General features: G+C 35.8%; 1 protein-coding gene across 1 annotated transcript in view; it reads left to right on the forward strand.

Annotated features, from left to right (window-relative positions):
• Nucleotides 1-20,139, forward strand: part of ccdc22 (coiled-coil domain containing 22) — a 91,583-nt gene that overhangs the window by 63,886 nt on the left and 7,558 nt on the right. The window contains exons 11-14 of the mRNA XM_039774576.1: nucleotides 2,960-3,061; nucleotides 12,809-12,916; nucleotides 14,937-15,032; nucleotides 17,560-17,619. Of these exons, the coding sequence (XP_039630510.1) occupies nucleotides 2,960-3,061; nucleotides 12,809-12,916; nucleotides 14,937-15,032; nucleotides 17,560-17,619 (366 nt within the window). The remainder of the gene's footprint in view (nucleotides 1-2,959; nucleotides 3,062-12,808; nucleotides 12,917-14,936; nucleotides 15,033-17,559; nucleotides 17,620-20,139) is intronic.

Raw genomic sequence — 20,139 nt, forward strand, 5'->3', positions numbered from 1 at the left:
AAATCAAACACAGCTGGACTCAAATGAAGGTGATCAAGGATGATCAGAAGAAATGGAAAGCACCTGAGTTAAATATATGAGTGTCACAGCAAAGGGTCTGAATACTTAGGACCATGTCATATTTCAGTTTTTCTTTTTTAATCAATCTGCAACAATTTCAAAAATTCTTTTTTTTGTCTGTCAATATGGGGTGCTGTGTGTACATTAATGAGGAAAAAAATTTATTTAAAATGATTTTAGCAAATGGCTGCAATACAGCAAAGAGTGAAAAATTGAAGGGGGTCTGAATACTTTCTGTACCCACTGTATGTATGTGTATTTGTGTGTATATATATATATATATATATATATAACTGATCACCCATTGGCCTCACTCACTGAGTGCAAGGGAAAAAAATAAAATGTAGTCTAGCTATTAAACAGTAAAACATTAACGTTTTAAGAAGTAAAGATACATTGAACACCACTGGAGTGGTTTCGGGTAAGCTACATTTTAAAGCCGGTATAACATAACAGGTAAGTAGTACTAACAGCAGCTAAAATGTATATGGATCATCTCTTGGTAGTTGATCCCTTTTGAAAGGCGCTACACGACGGCTGTGGTATAGAAGTTACATGTGAACGTCCAAACTTCTGACTCTGGTAATATGCCTTACCGCCATTAGCAGCAATTAAAAGAAAATCATTTTTGTGTCCTCTGCAGTGTTAAGAGAGAAAGGCTTTGGTTGGGGATAAAAGGCAAAAAGATGTAAAGATATGATGATGAAGATAAGAGATGCCTTTTTCTTTAATATAGTGTAGAGAGAGGTCTTCGCTGACAATTTTGTAAGTAGTGCCTGGAGGATTCAGAGTGTGGAGAAACTCTAGAGACAGCGTGTGTATTAACTTGTGTATTTTTCTGTATTTGGTGGCAGCGTCACAAAGTTGCTTCCGCACGACTGCGTTAGCTGCGGAGCTCAGCTCAGAACGAAATGAGGGGAGATGATGACGTGACTCCCCCACCCGCCTTAACTGTCAATCCCCCCACAAACACAGTCTCTCGGAATTTGCATAAGCACAGCCCTTCACCAGCAATTTTAACTTAGTTACAAAGTGATCAAAACTCTTGTTTATATCCTGCGTCCTCTCATTAAACTTGTATCCCGCATTAGCCGTGGGCATGACAAACGCCAGCGGCAGCCTGTCTATGAACTTAATTTAAACTTTAGGTTTACACCGTGCTTTGTTTCCGAAGTAGCTGCATTCATGAATATGCTTGTATGTGTCACTCACTCGCTTCTTATTGTTTCGCTGCCTTTTCAATTGTATAATGCATGTTTTCTTCAGCGCTTTTTGGAGCTCTTCCTTGTTTTCTACGTACTGCGTTGACAGTCAGTTCACGTGATTATGTGGGAGGCGTGATGATGTCACACGAAACTCCACCCCCCACGGCCATCGAGCTCAACTCCATTACAGTATATGGAGAAAAATAGGTTCCAGTTATGACCATTACGCGTAGAATTTCAAAATGAAACCTGCCCAACTTTTGTAAGTAAGCTGTAAGGAATGAGCCAGCCAAATTTCAGCCTTCCACCTACACGGGAAGTTAGGGAAATAGTGAGTGAGTGAGTGAGTGAGTCAGTGAGGGCTTTGCCTTTTATTAGTATAGATATAATCCAATGTCTGTATGTCTCTCTAATTTGCTTGAACATAGATTTTGTGACTCCTCTCATTTCACTATGTATCATAGTTCGCTTGCGGTACCGATTTATTTGCGCAGATCCGAGAAACACGGAGCGGGCCAAGGGGAGGGGCCTTCCTCACTCACTAGCCAGCTTCGGGGCATGTTCCTTAACTACGCTTAGTTGGCGAACGAGAGAACAATTGAATTCAACTTTGTTTGATATTTAAAATAGTGTGTTACTTAGGTCTTGATGAGTTTGATTCCAGATAAGTGCATGCCACATTGAAAAGGTAGATTGCATTCAGATTGTGGATCGTGATTTTTGTGTTCAAAGGATTGTGATATGATTTTTTTGGAAAGATCGCCCTCCCCTAATTTGACTAATCAAGTTTTCAAATTTATGTAGGATTCATTAACCTTTTGGCAAGCTACTTGGAAAGGGTTTGCAAGCTACTGGTAGCTCGCAAACGACGTGTTGGAGACCCCTGGTTTGAACTGTGTTGTACTTGTGGGAACGAGGAAGGAGTTGCACAAAAGTGAAGAAACAAAATAAAAAGCTTGTGGTTTTATAAGTTTGCTTTCTGCGTCTGTCTGTGTTGGGTTGAGTGACTGCTACACCCTCTACACTTGTCACAATACAGGTGCTGGTCATAAAATTAGAATATCATGACAAAGTTGATTTTGAATTTGGGACTTTCATTAGTTGTCAGTTATAATCATCAAAATTAAAAGAAATAAACATTTGAAATACATCAGTCTGTATGTAATGAATGAATCTAATATACAAGTTTCACTTTTTGAATGGAATTACTGAAATAAATCAACTTTGTCATGATATTCTAATTTTATGACCAGCACCTGTATATATACTTACACACCTTTGTATGCAAAACACTTTATGTACTGCAAAAATTTACTTATTCATTTTCTCCTATGTAAGAAGATCTTAACAAAATGTTCTTTTAGTTTTAATTACTTTAATAAGTGCAGTGTGACATATTGAGATCCTTCAGTACTCTGGTAAAATTTCATATGAATATGGAGGATTCACAGGTTTTATACTGAAGTAAGCAGTAACAAAAAAATATGTTTGACTTAAGCCACTTCTGATTGTTCCAAAGTTAAGCTGTTTCTGTAGGCCATATTACACATAACTAATTCAGTGATATTTTATAAGTGTTATTAACACCCCAAGAAGCCATTGTTAATGTCCTGTTACATTTTTTCAGCACCTAAACTAAATTGTTACCCTACCCCAAAATCTTATAGAGGTGGTATGTTTATTCTCCTATTTAGTTGGAGTCCTCTCGAAAGGTCTCTGAGATCAAGGGGCTTCATGAGAAAATCCGTCAATCAGCAGATGAAGCAAAGAAAAAGGAGGAACTTTACAAACAACTGGTAAGTACTTTAAAGTTTACATTTGATGTCTTTAAATTATTTACATAAAGTGCTACAAGGCAGTCTGACTAGAATATTTCTTCTTACACCTTGTAGTGCCCATAGTCCTCTTCTTTTTTCTTGCTTACAAAAATGTTTTTGACTAGCAAAAAATTAAATTAAATAGGGCAGAATAATACAGACTATGTAAAAGTTTAAAGCATGTGTTTTCTCTTCTTCAAAGACACTGGCATATTTCTTAAGGATCTTAATTGGCTTCCATGGCTAGGAACTGTATGAAACAACAAAGCACTGATTATGCTTAATTTTAGTATTATTTTTATTTAGATATTTTGGCACAGTGGATAGCACATATGATAGATCATAGATCCTGCATTCTCATTTTAAATCCCCTGTTTGGTTGTTTTCATGTCATTGGTACACTCTGCCTATACATAGTTGGTTTTCCTTCAGATGCTCCAGATTTCCTCCTACATCTCGAACAATACAAATTTTATATTACTGATTATTCTGGATTAGCTATATGTGAGGATTAGTGTGAATGTTGTGATAGTGCACCATGCACTATCCCTATCCAGGGATGATTCCTGCCCTACCAGTGCTATGATGGACTTTGTCCTCATGCAGTGTACAACTGGTCTAAGTGGATGTTTTACTGTTTGGATTGCTGTTTATTACTACTTGTTATGTAAGTGCAATTTTTAAATAAAGTAGATTACAGCCACATTTATATGAAAAATACCAAGGCATTCAAACTTTGAGTGAGTAGGCTGTGTTTTCTTTGCTAATTCAGTTAACCTTTTATGGTGTGCAAGGCAGCAGGGAGATAGACGCTGTTTACCAAATGTAACCTATTCCTGTTTTACTGTGAGTGCAGCTGAGATTTTGCAAAATTGACAGAAAAGCCACTATAAGCCTTATCTGGCTTATGTAGTGAATTGGTGGTTTAAGAAAATGAATGTGTATGCAGGCTGCACTTAATGTTTTGCTTCAAGAAGTGAACCATGTTAATTAGTATGGTGATGGCAGCAAGAAATATTACTATAACAAATAACCTCAAACAATGCTCTTCCTACTCTTGCCACCCATGTCCCAAGTTTTATACCATATTTAGTGGAACAATGTTAATGTCATCAAACTATACTTCCAGACCTAAGTGCACTGTAAATTATTTGCACTAAAAGATTTTACCAGAGAAGCAGCAAAATGTGTCTTGGATAGATTCACTAGATGCCATTATAATTTGTGATATAGATAGCTCAAGGTGAATCACATTATAGAATGAGAATAGCTAATACCTCAAGATGATTAATTCAAGGGACTTTTTTGGGGAGCAAGGAACAATTTAGCAGTCACACTGCACTAGGTGATGAACTTGTTTTGGTGCACAGTGAGAGCAAAGCTGGAGATGTCTTGGGAGAATAAGAATTTGAGGTAACATACAATATCAAAGAAAAGCAAGACGTTATAGACTAAAACTACTGAACAGGAGGATAAGACAGCACATATGCATAAATATGCCATGAACACCACCGAAAGAGAGGAACAGGAAAAAAAATCCTATTCAGTAAAGCTTGTGACAAATGAGATGAAGCTTCTGCGTGTATTTAAAATGAGTAAAATAATCATTCGCCAAGAAATCTCTTTAGAAGATTATTTTAGAAAACCGTATCCCAGCGGGGAGGTGAGATTAATCAGAGATCCAAGGCCTATTAAGACCTGAAAGTAATAGCTTATGAGAGTTTGTGTAACACAGAGTAGAAAACAAACTTTCTTTGATGAGAAAAGGAGATGGCTGTAGAGAGGTGATATAATAGAGATCCTGTAGCTCCTTAGAGCACTATGGCAAATAGAAGGAAAAAAGAAAGGAATGCCAAAGCAAATAATGGATGTTTTGAAGTGACTTGAGGACAAATTTACCAAACAGATCACCCATTATCCTAATGCTGTGCTGCATCTGGACAGATAGAATACAAGGTATAATTATTATATAACTATAAATATTGATGAGTACATGTGTAATTTGAGTGTACGATCAAACTGACTTATTGTTTTGTAACAAACTAGTATTGAAAATGCTAAACTGGGCCCCAGGCAAAATTTACAGGTTTGGAGAAGTACTTACCCAATTCCAGACTGGATGCAACACATATCCAGTGATATAATTGTAGATCTGGAAGTTTTATACTGTACCTACATCACACCCGTATCAGATTAGTGTTAAAAGATTTTCATCTTACTGTATATCTTGCGCAACTCCAAATAAATCTACAGAGGAAAGACTGAGGCTACATCCACACTGCTATATTTTTATTTAAAGACAAATACAATATTCTCAGTTTTTACCTTTCTTTCACACTACCCAGTAGGGCTTTAACAATTAGTCGACGTAATCGACGACGTCAACTACAAAAAATCATCGAAGCGGATTTTTTATTGTCGATGCGCTGTAAACAGAACCTTCAATAAAGGCTCCAGTCACAAAGAATCACATTGGTTTTTGTAACTGCAATGCACTACATGAACATCTAGGGGCAGCATCGTTTGTTATTGTTTGTCAAGACTGCACACAGTCCTACCAATGAAGAAGAATGTCTGAGGAGAAGAAGAATGTAGAGGAAAATAAACGTGGTTGCAATGGTGAGTCGGACAGAGTAGGGGGAAGGAGATGGAAAAAAATTGAGACAGAAACTTTTTAAAGTGTGGGAGCACTTCACTGAAAAAGAAAACAAAATTGAATGCAGATTATGCAAAGCTGAGCTTTCTTTTCATGGCAGCACCATCGCGATGCATGAGCATCTGAAACGAAAGCATCCTGGAGATGTGATGCCACAGTCTCTTGAGAATTTATGCTTGCGCTGTTACTTAGTTAGTTAGGGTCAAATCAGGAGGGCAGGGAGAGCGTGAACAACACTGAGAAAATAAAAGTAAAAAAGCTAACTTTTACATGTAACAAATTTACACCCAATCTGTTCATTTTCAAATAATATTGCATTAGTGTGATGATGTTTTCTGATTAGTACTATTCAGGTCATACAATGATTTCTTCAAAATGTCACATATACAGTATTGTCTCTTTCTTTTTCTATTTTCCCTGGTGCTGCGCACCGACACCAGAAGGCATGAGCTTATTCAGTGCTAGCAGCAGCATGCAGGTGGCCAGTTGCTTGTGCTATAACAAACTTGACCTGGAGGTGATCAAAACATATGTACTGTGCAAGGCATGTACAGGGTCCACTGAGAAAAGAAGAGCATTCATGGCTCACCTTGCAGAGGAACATTCTTTCCTCTGCATGTCCTGGAGTCCTGTGCACACTGGGCAAGATCAGGGGTGAAAAAGAAACACGTGGTCATTGATTACAACCGCAAGAAGGTACAAAAATGAATATGAATGGTGTTGCATCTGTGCCACAATGTTTTCCGAAATGTACAATATGGTCATAAAATGAGTAATCTCTCGTTTTATCGTAAAGTCTCGTTTTTTTGATCAGTGCGGCTTTGACATCATGAGCCTTAAGGCGCATACTAATTCAGCCTAAGCAAGAAGCAGTTTTTACCTAAAATTCTGTACATTCACTATGGACGTATGAGTCCTTTTTGGCCTCGACAAACAAATGACTCTAGAACATTGTGTATAATTGCAGTATAACATGTAAATCTATAAATTCACCATCATACATAGGATATGATACACACAGCTTTATACCTAAACTTCATTATATTCGCTATTGACATACGTGTCTTTTTGGGCCTTGCAAGTCATGTGAGGCCTCAGACTACAAATAAATTATCCTAGGGCATTATGCATAATTGCAGTATAGCAAATGAATACCTAAATTGACTGTCATTCTTGGTATTGAATAAACAGAAGTGTTTACCTAAAATTCTGTACATTCACTATGGATGTATGAGTCTTTTTTGGCCTTTCAAACGAAATGAAGCCTGAAAGGACAAATAAATGACTCTAGAGCATTGTGCATAATTGCAGTATAGCAAATGAATCCCTAAATTCACCATCATACACAGGATGTGATAAACATAGCCTTAAACCTAAACTTCATTATATTCGCTTTTGACATACGTGTCTTCTTGGGCCTGCTAAGTCATGCGAGGCCTCAGACTACAAATACATTCTCCTAGGGCATTATGCATAACTGCAATATAGCAAATGAATTCCTAAATTTAACATCATACATAGGATATGATAAACATAATTTTTTACCTACAACTCTGTATATTCACTATGGACGTATGAGCCTTTTTTGGCCTGTCAAACGAAATAAAGCATGAAAGGACAAACAAATGACTCTAGAACATTGTGTATAATTGCAGTATAGCAAAGGAATACCTAAATTCACAATCATATACAGATATGAAAAGCACAACATTATACCTAAACTTCATTATATTCGCTATTGACATATGTGTCTTTTTGAGCCTGAAAAGTCATGTGAGGCCTCAGACTACAAGTTAATTTTCCAAGTGCATTATACATGATTGCAGAATAGGAATTGAATACCTAAATTGACTGTCATACGTGGTATAGAATAAACAGAATTTTTTTCCTACAATTCTGTATATTCACTATGGACATATGAATCTTTTTTGGCATCTCAAACCAAATGACGCCTGAAAGGACAAACAAATGACTCTAGAACACTGTGTATAATTGCGGCATAGCAAGTGAATCTTTAAATTCACCATCATACATAGGATATGATACACACAGCTTTATACCTAAACTTCATTATATTCGCTATTGACATATGTGTCTTTTTGGGCCTGCCAAGTCATGTGAGGCGTCAGACTATAAATAAATTGTCCTAGGACATTATACATGATTGCAACATAGCAAATGAATTCCTAAATTAAGATTAAGATTGAAGTACTTTGTTGGGTTTAACGACCTGTTCACTAAAAAAATTGTTCTAACATTGAATTATTTAATGAAAGAAATACATTATTCTTGTTTCCCATTGTTCAATCCCATAGGCATTTTTAGTGCATTCTCTTAAACTAATTGAAAATATTATAGAAATCAACTGTACTTGTAAATGTTTTTAAAACCTAAGCCAATGAAGCTATTAAAATAACCACTACTTGACTAAGTGTAAAGAGACAACCTTTATATAAGGTAATCAGTCTGGATTCAATGAATAACTAACTTTTACAGCAAATCTCTTTTGGTAACATTTGCTTTGAAATATTTATTACATACATACATATACAGACAAACACAGAGTTTCAACAGTGGCATATTGTGTATTACTCAAACATGCAAGCAAGAATTTCACTGTACATGAGAAAAAATATGGTTATATAGGATAAAGTGTAAACTCTCGCTACTGCTGTATAATCTTTAAGAATACTGTACGTAGGTAAAACACAAATAACCACACATATTCAAATCTGCAAATATTTTATTGTAAACTATCTTTTAGATTTTTTTTTTCACTAAAATGAAGAAAATATTGGAGTGTTTCAGAAGAGCAGATACGTCGTCCTTTGACCACGGTCTTAAACCTTTCTTCAATGAAACTTTATATGTTCCTCTATAAGAAAGAAATATTATGTTAAACGGTAGCCAATCAAAATATGAATTTTGGTATCTTTACCATATATGCATACCATAAGATATTCCGTCTTCATCTTCGGTTATCTAGTTTGGCAGCTTTCTTTTTCCTAAGGAGAGAATTATTGAAAATTATTTCTATATTAAAGTGTCAAGTAATTTTGCAAACACTAATTTACAACAAATGTGACTGAACCACACAAACAAATAAACAAATAATTAAAGTTATATGAGGTTTCAATCACTAAATAAAGTCTCTGCTGTTGCTAGAACAGATACAATTCTTAAAAATCTTTTGGTTAAAAATAAAATTTAAACAAAAAGTACTAGCCAGGTTTTATTACTTCTGTACTAGATTTTACTGTCTTAACCTTGCCTCTTATATGTAATTAAAGCAAGATATATTGATTTATTACTATCTTACATATCAAAAAAAGATGTGCTTAAATATGTAACAATAAATTAGATAATCCCACATAACATCCATACAATATTTGTTAAGGTTGTGTGAAACATGGGAGATGCTTAAGCGGACACAATGTAGTCCTCTCAACTCAAGTGTCTTCATAAACCACAATATTTTAACAACACACACAGATTGCTATTCTCAGAGCAACGCAAATCAGTCACCTAACATGTCCCTCTAAATACGTTCCGTCCTTATAAGTCACATTCTGTCAGACAGACTTCAAAATTAAATCCAACTGTAATGTTCATCAAAAATTCAAACTAACAACTCTCTCTCCATTAAACTGTAACTGTGTGCCAGTAATCCCACCTCACACTGAAAGACCCTCAAGTCCTGCCTGCTGAGCAGGTTCTCCTTTTGATGCTGATCTGCAGCTCAGTGCTTTGCTGGCTTTTTGAGGTTGATGGGTCACTGACAGAGTCACCTGAACCTTAGGTATTAGATGTGCACTGTAGAAAGACAATCAAACCATGAAGGAGAATCCTTAAGGAGTCATTGCATTGTGTGATACAGTAGATGTTATGTGACATGAAACCACAGCCCACCGGCGTACAGAAACAGAATATGTGAGAGCTGCAGGTTCACATTGTCATACTGAGAAAAGCTTGGAGAGAGGCTTTACAGTTTGAAACAAAAAGGAAAGTTCTTGCTAAAAACGGCCACATACTTACGTAATGGCAGCACAGTGAAGAAATATTCAGAAATGTCAACCTGCGAATGCTGCAACCAAGTCCCAGCCTCACTAGGTCACATGTTCTGGGACTGCAACAAATGAAAATTATTCTGGAACTAAATTTTTAATTACCTTTCAGGCAGCCTTGGTCTCACAATCCCTCCTACCCCATTAACAGCTGTATTTAGGGTTCTTCCAGAGGGGTTTAAAGTGGAGAAAGACAAACAAATTGTGATTGCATTCACTACACTTTTGGCACGCAGACTTATTCTGATAAACTGAAAGAACCCAAACTCTCCTCTTTTAAGTCAGTGGGAAACGTGTTATACTATTTGAAATTGGAAAAAATCAAATACTCAGTTAGAGGATCCGTACAGACTTTTTTCAAAATATGGCAGGATCTAATCAGTAATATTTTAAAATAAGCTCATAAAGCACAGAGAATTTATTAATTTAGGTATGTTTACAAGCCTTAAATTTCACGCCGTTTGCCTTGCTCTCTCTCTCTCAGGGGTGGAGATCGATTTGTCCTTAACTCAATTTTTTCTTTTTGTAAAAACATGATTGATTTGTATGGATTGCAATAAACTTAATAAAAATATATATAAAAAAAGAAATGTATTTCTGAAAATCAAAGAGTGAACAAGTTTAATAAATTGTACACATGTTCACAGAGTTGTCAAGATTTCTGTGCAAAACTTAGGCAACACCTGAGCCGCTATATCCTGATTTTTTTAGAATAAGGCAAACTAAATACGTGTAAGTGAAATTATATCAAATATCTACAGTAACAGATAAACCCAAGTGGTATCTGAAAGGAGCAAAATGGTTGGAAGCCAATAAACCTTTACTTCTAATCACATTTCTACAGTTCAGAGTCAATCACTGATCTTAAAAACACATTACATTTTGTAAAAATACAAAGTCTCACCCTTTTCGTTCACCAAGATTGCAATTATGTACTGTTATCACAAAAAAAAGACTTGAGGCTATAATTGCTGCCAAAGGTGCATCGACAAAGTATTGAGCAAAGGCTGTGAATACTTATGTACATGAGATTTCTCAGTTTTTTTATTTTTAATAAATTTGCAAAAAACTCAAGTAAACTTTTTTCACATTGTCATTATGGGGTGTTGTATGTAGAATTCTGAGGAAAAAATGAATTTAATCCATTTTGGAATAAGGCTGTAACATAACAAAATGTGGAAAAAGTGATGCGCCGTGAATACTTTCCGGATGCACTGTACTTAAAACGAATTCTTTAAAACTCACTTTATAAGCCCTCCACAGATTTTATACTAACAAACTGTAAATCTATAAAGACATTGATGTAATATTTCACTTTTTTTTTTGCCTATATCACAATTTCGGTGGGTCAAAAATATACATATACTTTGTTAATATTTGGTAGCATTCCTTTTAAATTGTTTAATTGAGCCACATGTTTTGGGTAGTATTCCACAAGCTTCTTACAATAAGTTCCTGGAAGTTTGGCCCATTTCTTCAGACAGAACTAATGTAATACGCAGGCCTCGTTGCTCGCACACGCTTTTTCAGTGCAGCTCACAAATTTTCAATCGGATTGAGGTCAGGGCTTTGTGATGACCACTCCAATACCTCAAGTTTGTTGCTCTTAAGCCATTTTTCCACAAGCTTGGAGGTATGTTTGGGATCATTGTCCATTTGGAAGACCCATTTGTGACTGAGCTTCAACTTCGTTGCTGAGCTCTTGAGATGTTGCTGCATAAATTTCATTCCTCATGATGCCATCTGTTTTGTGACATGCACTAGGCCCTCCTGCAGCAAAGCACCCCCAAATTAAACAATTTAAAGCAGTGTTACCAAATATTAACAAAGTGAATGTAATCTTGCAACCCACTGGAATTGTGATATGGGCAATAAGAATGAAATAATCAGAAATACTATGTCTTTAAACCTTGCTGGAAAAAATTACTCTTGCCCTGCACAAAGTCGATGTCTTAAACAGTATTTCAAATTTATAGATTGTTAGCGTAAACTCTGTGGAGGGGGTTATAAAGTGAGTTTTAAAAAATGTGTATGTAAACGTCTGACTTCAGCTCTATACTGTGGTCCATGCTGGGTATGTAGTTTTATTTTTGGCCCTCAATAAAATTAATTTTGTTGTCCCAGTCTTGTTGAATAGGACTAGCAAACTTTTTTTGGGTGAATGGCCTGTTATTGTTAAAATAGTTTTATTGTTCTTATTAGCTGCACATTATTCTTGTTTGTCAACTCTTTGTACATTTAAGTCACTCTTTCTCGATGGAGCTTTGGACAAACTAGCCCTTAGCCCTTTAGGCCTTTTCTGAGTACCTGAGTGTAGGTGCCATGTACCTCTGGAAATGGGCTTGTAAGAAAGTGGCCATGATCTAGGAAGAGGAGAGTGTAAGTTCACCCAGAGTTTGAGGTTTTGTAGTGGAGCCAGCTGCATAATATTTTGAGGGGCTTTTTGTTTTCCTTTAATCAATTTTGCTGACTACTCATTGATCTTTTTCTTGTGTCTTTCTATGGCAGTAAATGCAAACATATTTTGAGAATTTTTTAATTATGCTGAGAGATATGAATTGTTTTTGTCATATAACAAAAAGATCCAATTATAATATCAGTGTGCTATATACCTGATTTATGTAAAAACATGAACATTACTACTTAAATTGTCAATGTTATTTGTTTCTCTTCTGTGTTTTATTGTTTATTTTGATGTTTCATTTCATGCACAGATTGTTTATCTTGTTTAATTTATTCACCATCACATTCTCAGTAACATTAACTCAGTAATCATTAAAGCATAGTAAACATTTATAATATGCTGCAGTTTAGTTTTATTATTGCTGAACTTTAGCCTGACTTAGAGAGGCAGTGTAACAGCCACCATTGCTTGGACCCTTATTTAATTCCAACCTAAGGTGCCAAATTTGTAATGTATTTAGATATTCTGTTTGGGATTACACTGATAAATCTACACCCACAACTTGTTTACTTTTTAGCATAATTTTTATTTTTGCTGCTTAGGTAACAGAGTATGAGAATCTTCCAAAAGATGTGTCTCGTTTAGCATACACTCAGCGAATTCTCGAGATTGTGGGCAACATTAAGAAACAAAAGGAAGAAATTACCAAGGTAAAAATGTGTTTCTCATGTCCCTGTCCTATATAATTATATATTTATTTCATGTTCTAAACACTTCATCATTTAGCATTTTTCATATTTATTCACTTACATGAATTGGGTTTTTTGATATATTTATTTTTCACAGAAGGGATTCAACTTTTGATATTTTGATGAATCAGTATATCAGTATTTATTGAGCTCACCTTGTTTTTGATAAAGAACTATTTTTGTAACCAGTTGTGGCTCTCTCACATGCCCTGGTTTATCCTCGGTATGACTAAGCAATGCCCCATTGCTGAACTGTTGCAGGGTACATGGTGTGTATGGGGCATCACACAGCTAGATACACAATGCTAGATTTTTTATTGTTTTAATAGTTGTAATCAATAGTTGAGGCAGATGTTGCCTCTTAGTGGTCATTCAGTGGTAACTAGTTATTTTATTAATGTTTTACAATGCTAATTCCAAATTATATCTTAAAAATAATAAAGTACTGTACATAGTTGAAACTATAGTGTGAATAAAACCTAATATAGCTGAACTATTAAATTGTTTCATAGTCCTACTCTGTGTAGAAAAGCTCTGTAGCAGAAACACGTCTTGCTTGCTTGCACTGGTTTGTACAGCATGTAGATTACCTCTTAAATCTTTATAGTTACATAATCTGCATTGAACAAACCATTTGAAATTTGTTTTTACCAATATTTTATAGATTTTGAACATAAGCACCATTATTTTATGTTCTGTATTTGTTATCATAAAACCCCAACATTTATTTTAACCTTTTTATTTATTTAACCTAATTGTCTGGAACATGAAGACATTGTGGCAGTATAAAAAAAAAAAAAAGCTTGAAATCTTTTGAAAAATTAGTTTGCTATTTGGTTTTATTTTTATTTATATAGCACCTTTCCCGTGCTTAAGGTGCAGTATTCTTTTTACCTGCATTTTACAGTTTAGGGTGGTGTCACACTGCATAAAGTTTCTAGTACTTTTTACATAGTCTTAGCAAGTTGTGCACAGTTGTGACACATACCTGTGACTACCAGTTGTGTAGTAAGACATCCCCAGTGACTCAGTTTTAGCACTCGGTGACTAGGCATGACAGAATCAAACAGGTCTGATTTTGTTTTAAGTCATAGTTAGGGCATCTTAGTGTGTGAACTTTGACAGTTGTTGAGAGGTCACCCTGAAGTACAATTCCTATAATGTGACTACAAGGAAAGGAGGAGTATTTTGGACCACACAAATGAAAGAGAAACATGTCAATCTGATGTCCCACGATTGTTATATGATGATAGAATGAAAAGAAATATGGGAGAAGATTGTGGTGAACTCGCCATATCTTGAAATCATTCACACATCCACTGGATATGAGTTTGCAATATCTTGGAAGTTTGAAACTCCATCATCCACTGTGATTCCTTTTGTAATCTGGCATCCTCAAGGAGACGAGATCTGGCAACTGCCGATATTGAGTGTGAAATGTCCAATTCTAAGTTGTGTATTGTGAAACCTGCTAGTCTCTCTGTGGTGTTTTTTTTTTTTTTTTTGTTTTTTGTTTAATACCAGTTTTTAATGTAATCTTAAACACAGCAATAGAAATAACAACAGACAGATTGAGTACAGAGTCAACTGTTTTTATTTGTCATACCAGTGTTCAAATTAACTAACTGTATCTTTATCTAACAAACTATAGAAGAGCAATAGCTGTAATGTACATTACATGGCGAGAAGTATGTGAACATCCCAACATCACACCCATATGTGTTTGTCGGCAATATAAACAGTAGGATAGTAGTCATAAAAATGGCTTGCTAGTTGGTTGTTTTACAATCTTGTTACAGTGTGAAATGGACAAAAATGTTTGTATCAGGTCCTTGCCATTCACTTTTATTAAAAAAAATGCTATTTTTCCACATCTAAGCATGCTGATTGATTGACACTTACAGACTGTGGAGATGATATTTAATATTAAAACAGATTAGTATGGACCTTTCTTTAACATGTGCTTTATTATTGTTTTCAGATTCTTTCCGACACTAAGGATTTGCAAAAAGAAATCAATAATCTCACTGGCAAGCTGGATCGCACCTTTGCTGTGACAGATGAGCTAGTTTTTAAGGTAACGTTGTGTTTTGAGGTTGAAATGTTGTAACTTATTGAGCACATTTAGACTGGGCTGCCCAGCTGTAGGTAGTATTTTGCATTTGTATTTTTTTTTCTTACTGATCTTAGAGCAAAACTATAATGGTAATATGTAAAGACTATATAAATTAAAGGAACACTTTTTAGTCAGAGTATAGAATCAAGTCAGTAAAATGTCTGGGATATTGATCTGATCAGTTAAGTAGCAGAGGGGGTTGTTAATCAATCTCAGCTGCTTTGGTGTTAATGAAATTAACAACAGGTGCACTAGAGGGGCAACAATGAGACAACCCTCAAAACAGTAATGATTTAACAGGTGGAGGCCACTGACATTTTTCCCTCCTCACCTTTTCTGACTGTTTTTTAACTAGTTTTGCATTTGGCTACGGTCAGTGTCACTACTGGTAGCATGAGGCGATGCCTGGACCCTACAGATAGTCAGGTAGTCCAACTTCTCCAAGATGGCACATCAATATGTGCCATTGCCAGAAGGCCACTGGTGTGAATGTCTCTGACCAAACATCAGAAACAGACTTCATGAGGATGGCCTGAGGGCCTGACATCCTCTAGTGGGCTCTGTGCTCACTGCCTGACACCATGGAGCTCAATTGGCATTTGCCATAGAATACCAGAATTGGCAGTTCCACCACCACTGCTTTTCACAGATGAGAGCAGTTTCACTCTGAGCACAAGTGACAGACGTGAAAGGGTCTGGAGAAGCCGTGGAGAACGTTATTCTGCCTGTAACATCGTTCAGCACGACTGGTTTGGTGGTGGGTCAATGATGGTCTGGGGAGGCATATCCATGGAGGGACGCACAAACCCCTACAAGCTAGACAACAGCACCTTGACTGCCATTGGGTATTGGGATGAAATCCTTGGACCCATTGTCAGACCCTGTGCTGTTGCAGTGGGCCCTGGGTTCCTCCTGGTGCACGACAATGCCTGGCCTCATGTGGTGTAAGCATGCAGGCAGTTCCTGGTGGATGAAGGAATTGATACCTTAACTGGCCCCCACGCTCGCCTGACCTAAATCCAATAGAACACTTCTCGGATATTATTTTTTGGTCCATCTGACCCTGCGAGGTTTCACCCCAAACTGTCCAGGAGCACAGTGATGCCTTGGTCCAGATCTGGCATGAGATCCCCCAGGACACCATCCATCGTCTCATTAGGAGCTTGCCCACCCCAACGTTTTCAGGCATGCATAGAAGCATGTGGGGGCCTTACAAACTACTGAGTACGATTTGGAGTTGCTACAATGAAATTTCAGCAAAATGGACTACCCTGCTGCATCATTTTTTCACTTTGATTTTTGGGGTGTCTTTGAATTCAGCCCCCTGTAGAAGAGTTTAATTAGGGGTTAATATAAAAACGTAAAGCAGTTTTTTTATTTCTTTCTTTGCATTGTTCACATTTTCTGCTACAAAAGGTGCAATGTCATTGAGAAGGCTTAAAAGTTAAAAAATATGTAGATGCTTACATACAAGTGCTTGATGCATAGATGTGTTCTAAGAGAAGAAAAAAAAAACTTCAGCATGGCAAGAAAATGTTGTGTTGTATGTAACAAATCTTCCCAGACAGAGTATTTGAAACTGGACAGTGAAAATCTGGTCATGAAAGGCAGTGTAACAGACCCAAAATACCCACAGATATGGGAATCAGATAACATGTTTTCTTTACTCTTCACTTTGTTTAGAAAGTATGTAATATGCATGTAACTCTAGTGAACTGTTCAGCCACGTTATGAATAAAAAAGCAGCTGCTTATCCCATAATTATTTAAACGTTTAAAGTTCCTGAAAGTCTAATAGTTGCATTCAGAGCTGCCAAAGGTAAGTTTTTTCAAATTGAAAATATTTAGAGCATTGTGGAGTCAAAATGGCTACACTTTAAGATAATTTGGTGGCTCCTCAACATTTGAACTTTGAAGTAAGGATGGTTATAATAAGCAAACACCCTTATTAATACATTTATTTAAAAGCAAATGTGAATTTCAGCTGTCATCCTCACACAATAAGGTGTAGTAAGGAGGACAGTGAAAGTAACATAAAATTGCCTTCAGAATTAATGAAAAACACACATTTTGTTAAACAGGTTTGGTGAAAGCTTCTGGATTTTTTTTTATCATGTATGTTAGGTAAATTCAATACAGTTCAACAAAAAAACATTCTTCAGTTCATTTTCTTGAAATTGGTGTATTAAATCTGGCAGAAGAAATCAACTGTTAAAGTACTTGTAAAACAGATAACCTGCATTTACTTATTCTTGCTTTAATTACAATAAACATAAATCTACTCGATTTAATATTTAATCTTATGGTTACCATGTTCTTTATAATTGTAGAATTTTTTTCAAATAATTATTTTTATAACTGGTGAATTGCAGGTTGTGCTTTATTAAGTGACAGTCATGATTTTTTTTGTGTGTGAAGTTTAATAGTGTGCTTTTTATAATTATTCAAGCTGTTTTGCAGTTGTTTGTTAATTTACATATTTGTTACAGGATGCAAAACGGGATGAATCAGTCCGGAAAGCTTACAAATATCTGGCAGCTCTACATGAGGTGAGTATGTACACTATATTCCTTGTAATACATTCTGGACACAGTGGGTACTTTTATGACAGATTTCAGTTTTTGATTTTTAATAAATTTTCAGACCTTTTCGAAAACATGTTTTCACTTTGTCATTTTGTTTTTATTGAGTGTAGATTGACAGGCCAAAATGACAAATCTATGAATTCAAACTAAAAATCTACAACACAATTAAGTCTGTAGAAAATGGACTCTGAATACTTTCTAAATCCACTGTATATGTGGATGCAGTCCAGACAACAGAGAGCTAATAAAATGGTGTGATATGCTGTTAAACTATGTATTACTATTTCTTGGTGGGTAAGGAGCTGCATCAACCAGTCATTGAGTTTGTAGATGGACCACTACATGTTGTTGTGCCTAAATGTTTTCACTTCATGCCTAAACCACAAACCCCTTCCAAACCAGCTCTCCTCATCTTGTTTCTCCCTCTCTCTCAATTATGTAAGTGAGTAATATTCAAAATTGAATGCAGGAGGTAGCGTTTCAGATAATCCTAATTTTTTATTTGTTTATTTCCAGTTTTGGAAAGCACATAAAAGCTGAGGTTGTCTCTCTTGCAATTATGTGTTTAGGTGACAGACAACCATTGAACTGCAATGAATTTGATTAAATATCCATCCATCCATCCATTTTCTAACCCGCTGAATCCGAATACAGGGTCAGTGTTTGAAAATTGACTGTTGATAATCTGTCAACAGAAACAGAATAATTTGTGACTTCAGTCAATCAGCTAACAGCTGATTACAGCATATCATAAAGCACCACTTGTTTCTTGTCATAGATGTAATTTGGCACGTGACAACCCAAATGAGTTTCTCATTAATAAAAATGTAGGTTATAAAAAAAAACATCACAAGGGCAAATGGTGGAGCAGCTTTTTATACACAGATGAGGAAATTTTAAATTCACTTATTTGTAATTAAGGAAGATATTTATCCTTGAAAAGCTCAGTAAAGTGGTATGTGGCTATTATAATATTAAGAAAATTACAACAAATTTGGGTATAATAGGAAATGACGTGCTTTTATGATTAAGAGGTCCAAATCTCCAGGATTAGACATTTATTTACAAGTACTGAAAAGAGCAAATGATTATATATGCCAACCTTTAACATGCTATTTTCAAAAATCACTGCATAGTACAGAAGTTTCTAAACATTGCAAGCTTGCCAACATTGATTAACTATATAAAAGAGGTGACTAGGTTGGCCTTTATACAGTGACAAGAAAAAGTAGCCAGTTGAGATCTAAAAAAGCTAACTGGACTCTAAAGTTATCATACCTGGAGTCCAATCAGTGAAATAAGATTGGATACGTTTTAGGAATACCTTTACCAATTAAAAAAAAAAAGAAAAAGCTTAGACATTTTGAGCTTGCTATTCACTTGAAACTTTTACTTACATGAACTATGCCTCACAAAAAAGAGATCTCAAAATATCTATCATCAACAATTGTTGATATGCATAAAGCTGGAAAGGGTTACAAAGTAATTTTAAATGTTAGACATTCATAAGCCCAAAGTTAGACAAACTGTATATAAATGGAGAGAATTTAGTATTGTTACTGCTCTGCCTAGAAGTGGACTCCAGCCCATGCGACGGAAATGGTGCAATGTGTAATGCTCAGTGAAGAAAAAATAAAGAACCCTAAAGTATCCACTAAAGGCTAAAAGGAATCTTGGAAACAGGTTAATATCTCTGCTCATGACACTACCATTCGCAAAACATTAAACAGGCATGATATTCACATGGCAGGACATCAAGGAAGAATTCACTGCTCTCCAAAATACATGGCTGCATGCCTATAATTTTTTAAAGAACACTTCAATAATCCACAATACCATTGGGAAAACATGTGTGAACTGATGAAACTAAGGTTAAATTATTGAGGAAGAATATTCTGCAGTACATATGACATAAAAAGGGTACCGCATACTAACATGAAAACATCATCCCAATGGTGAAGTACATATTGGAGGGAACATTATGGTTTAGGGCTGAGCTGCTTTGCAGAACTGGGACCTAGAAAGCTTTCCATCATTGAGTTTATTCTCAAATTTATTAAGTTATGCTACAAGATAATGACTGGGTGGCTTTCCACCATCTGAAACTCTGTATTAACTGGGTAATACAGCAGGACAGTGACCCTAAACATCAAAGTAAAACTGCTATAGAATAATTTTGAAAAAAGGAAAATCTTCCTTTAGTAGTTTTCCAGTCAAAGCCTATACCTTATTTAAAATAGAGATGCTATGGAATGACCTCAAGTGAGCCATTCACATGAGACATCTTAGAAATATGGCTGAGGTGATACACTTTTGTAATGCAGAATGGTCCAAAATTTCTCCTGAACATTGTGTGCAGGTCTGATTTGTAACTACCAGAAGCTCTTGTATAGCTGCCAAAGAAGATTCACACAGTTATTAAATCCTAAGTTTCACTTACTTTTTCCAAGCACACTGTGGATGTGTGATGGGTGTGTTCAATTA

The sequence above is a fragment of the Polypterus senegalus genome, chromosome 13 (assembly GCF_016835505.1).
Source record: "Polypterus senegalus isolate Bchr_013 chromosome 13, ASM1683550v1, whole genome shotgun sequence".
Lineage (NCBI taxonomy): Eukaryota > Metazoa > Chordata > Cladistia > Polypteriformes > Polypteridae > Polypterus > Polypterus senegalus.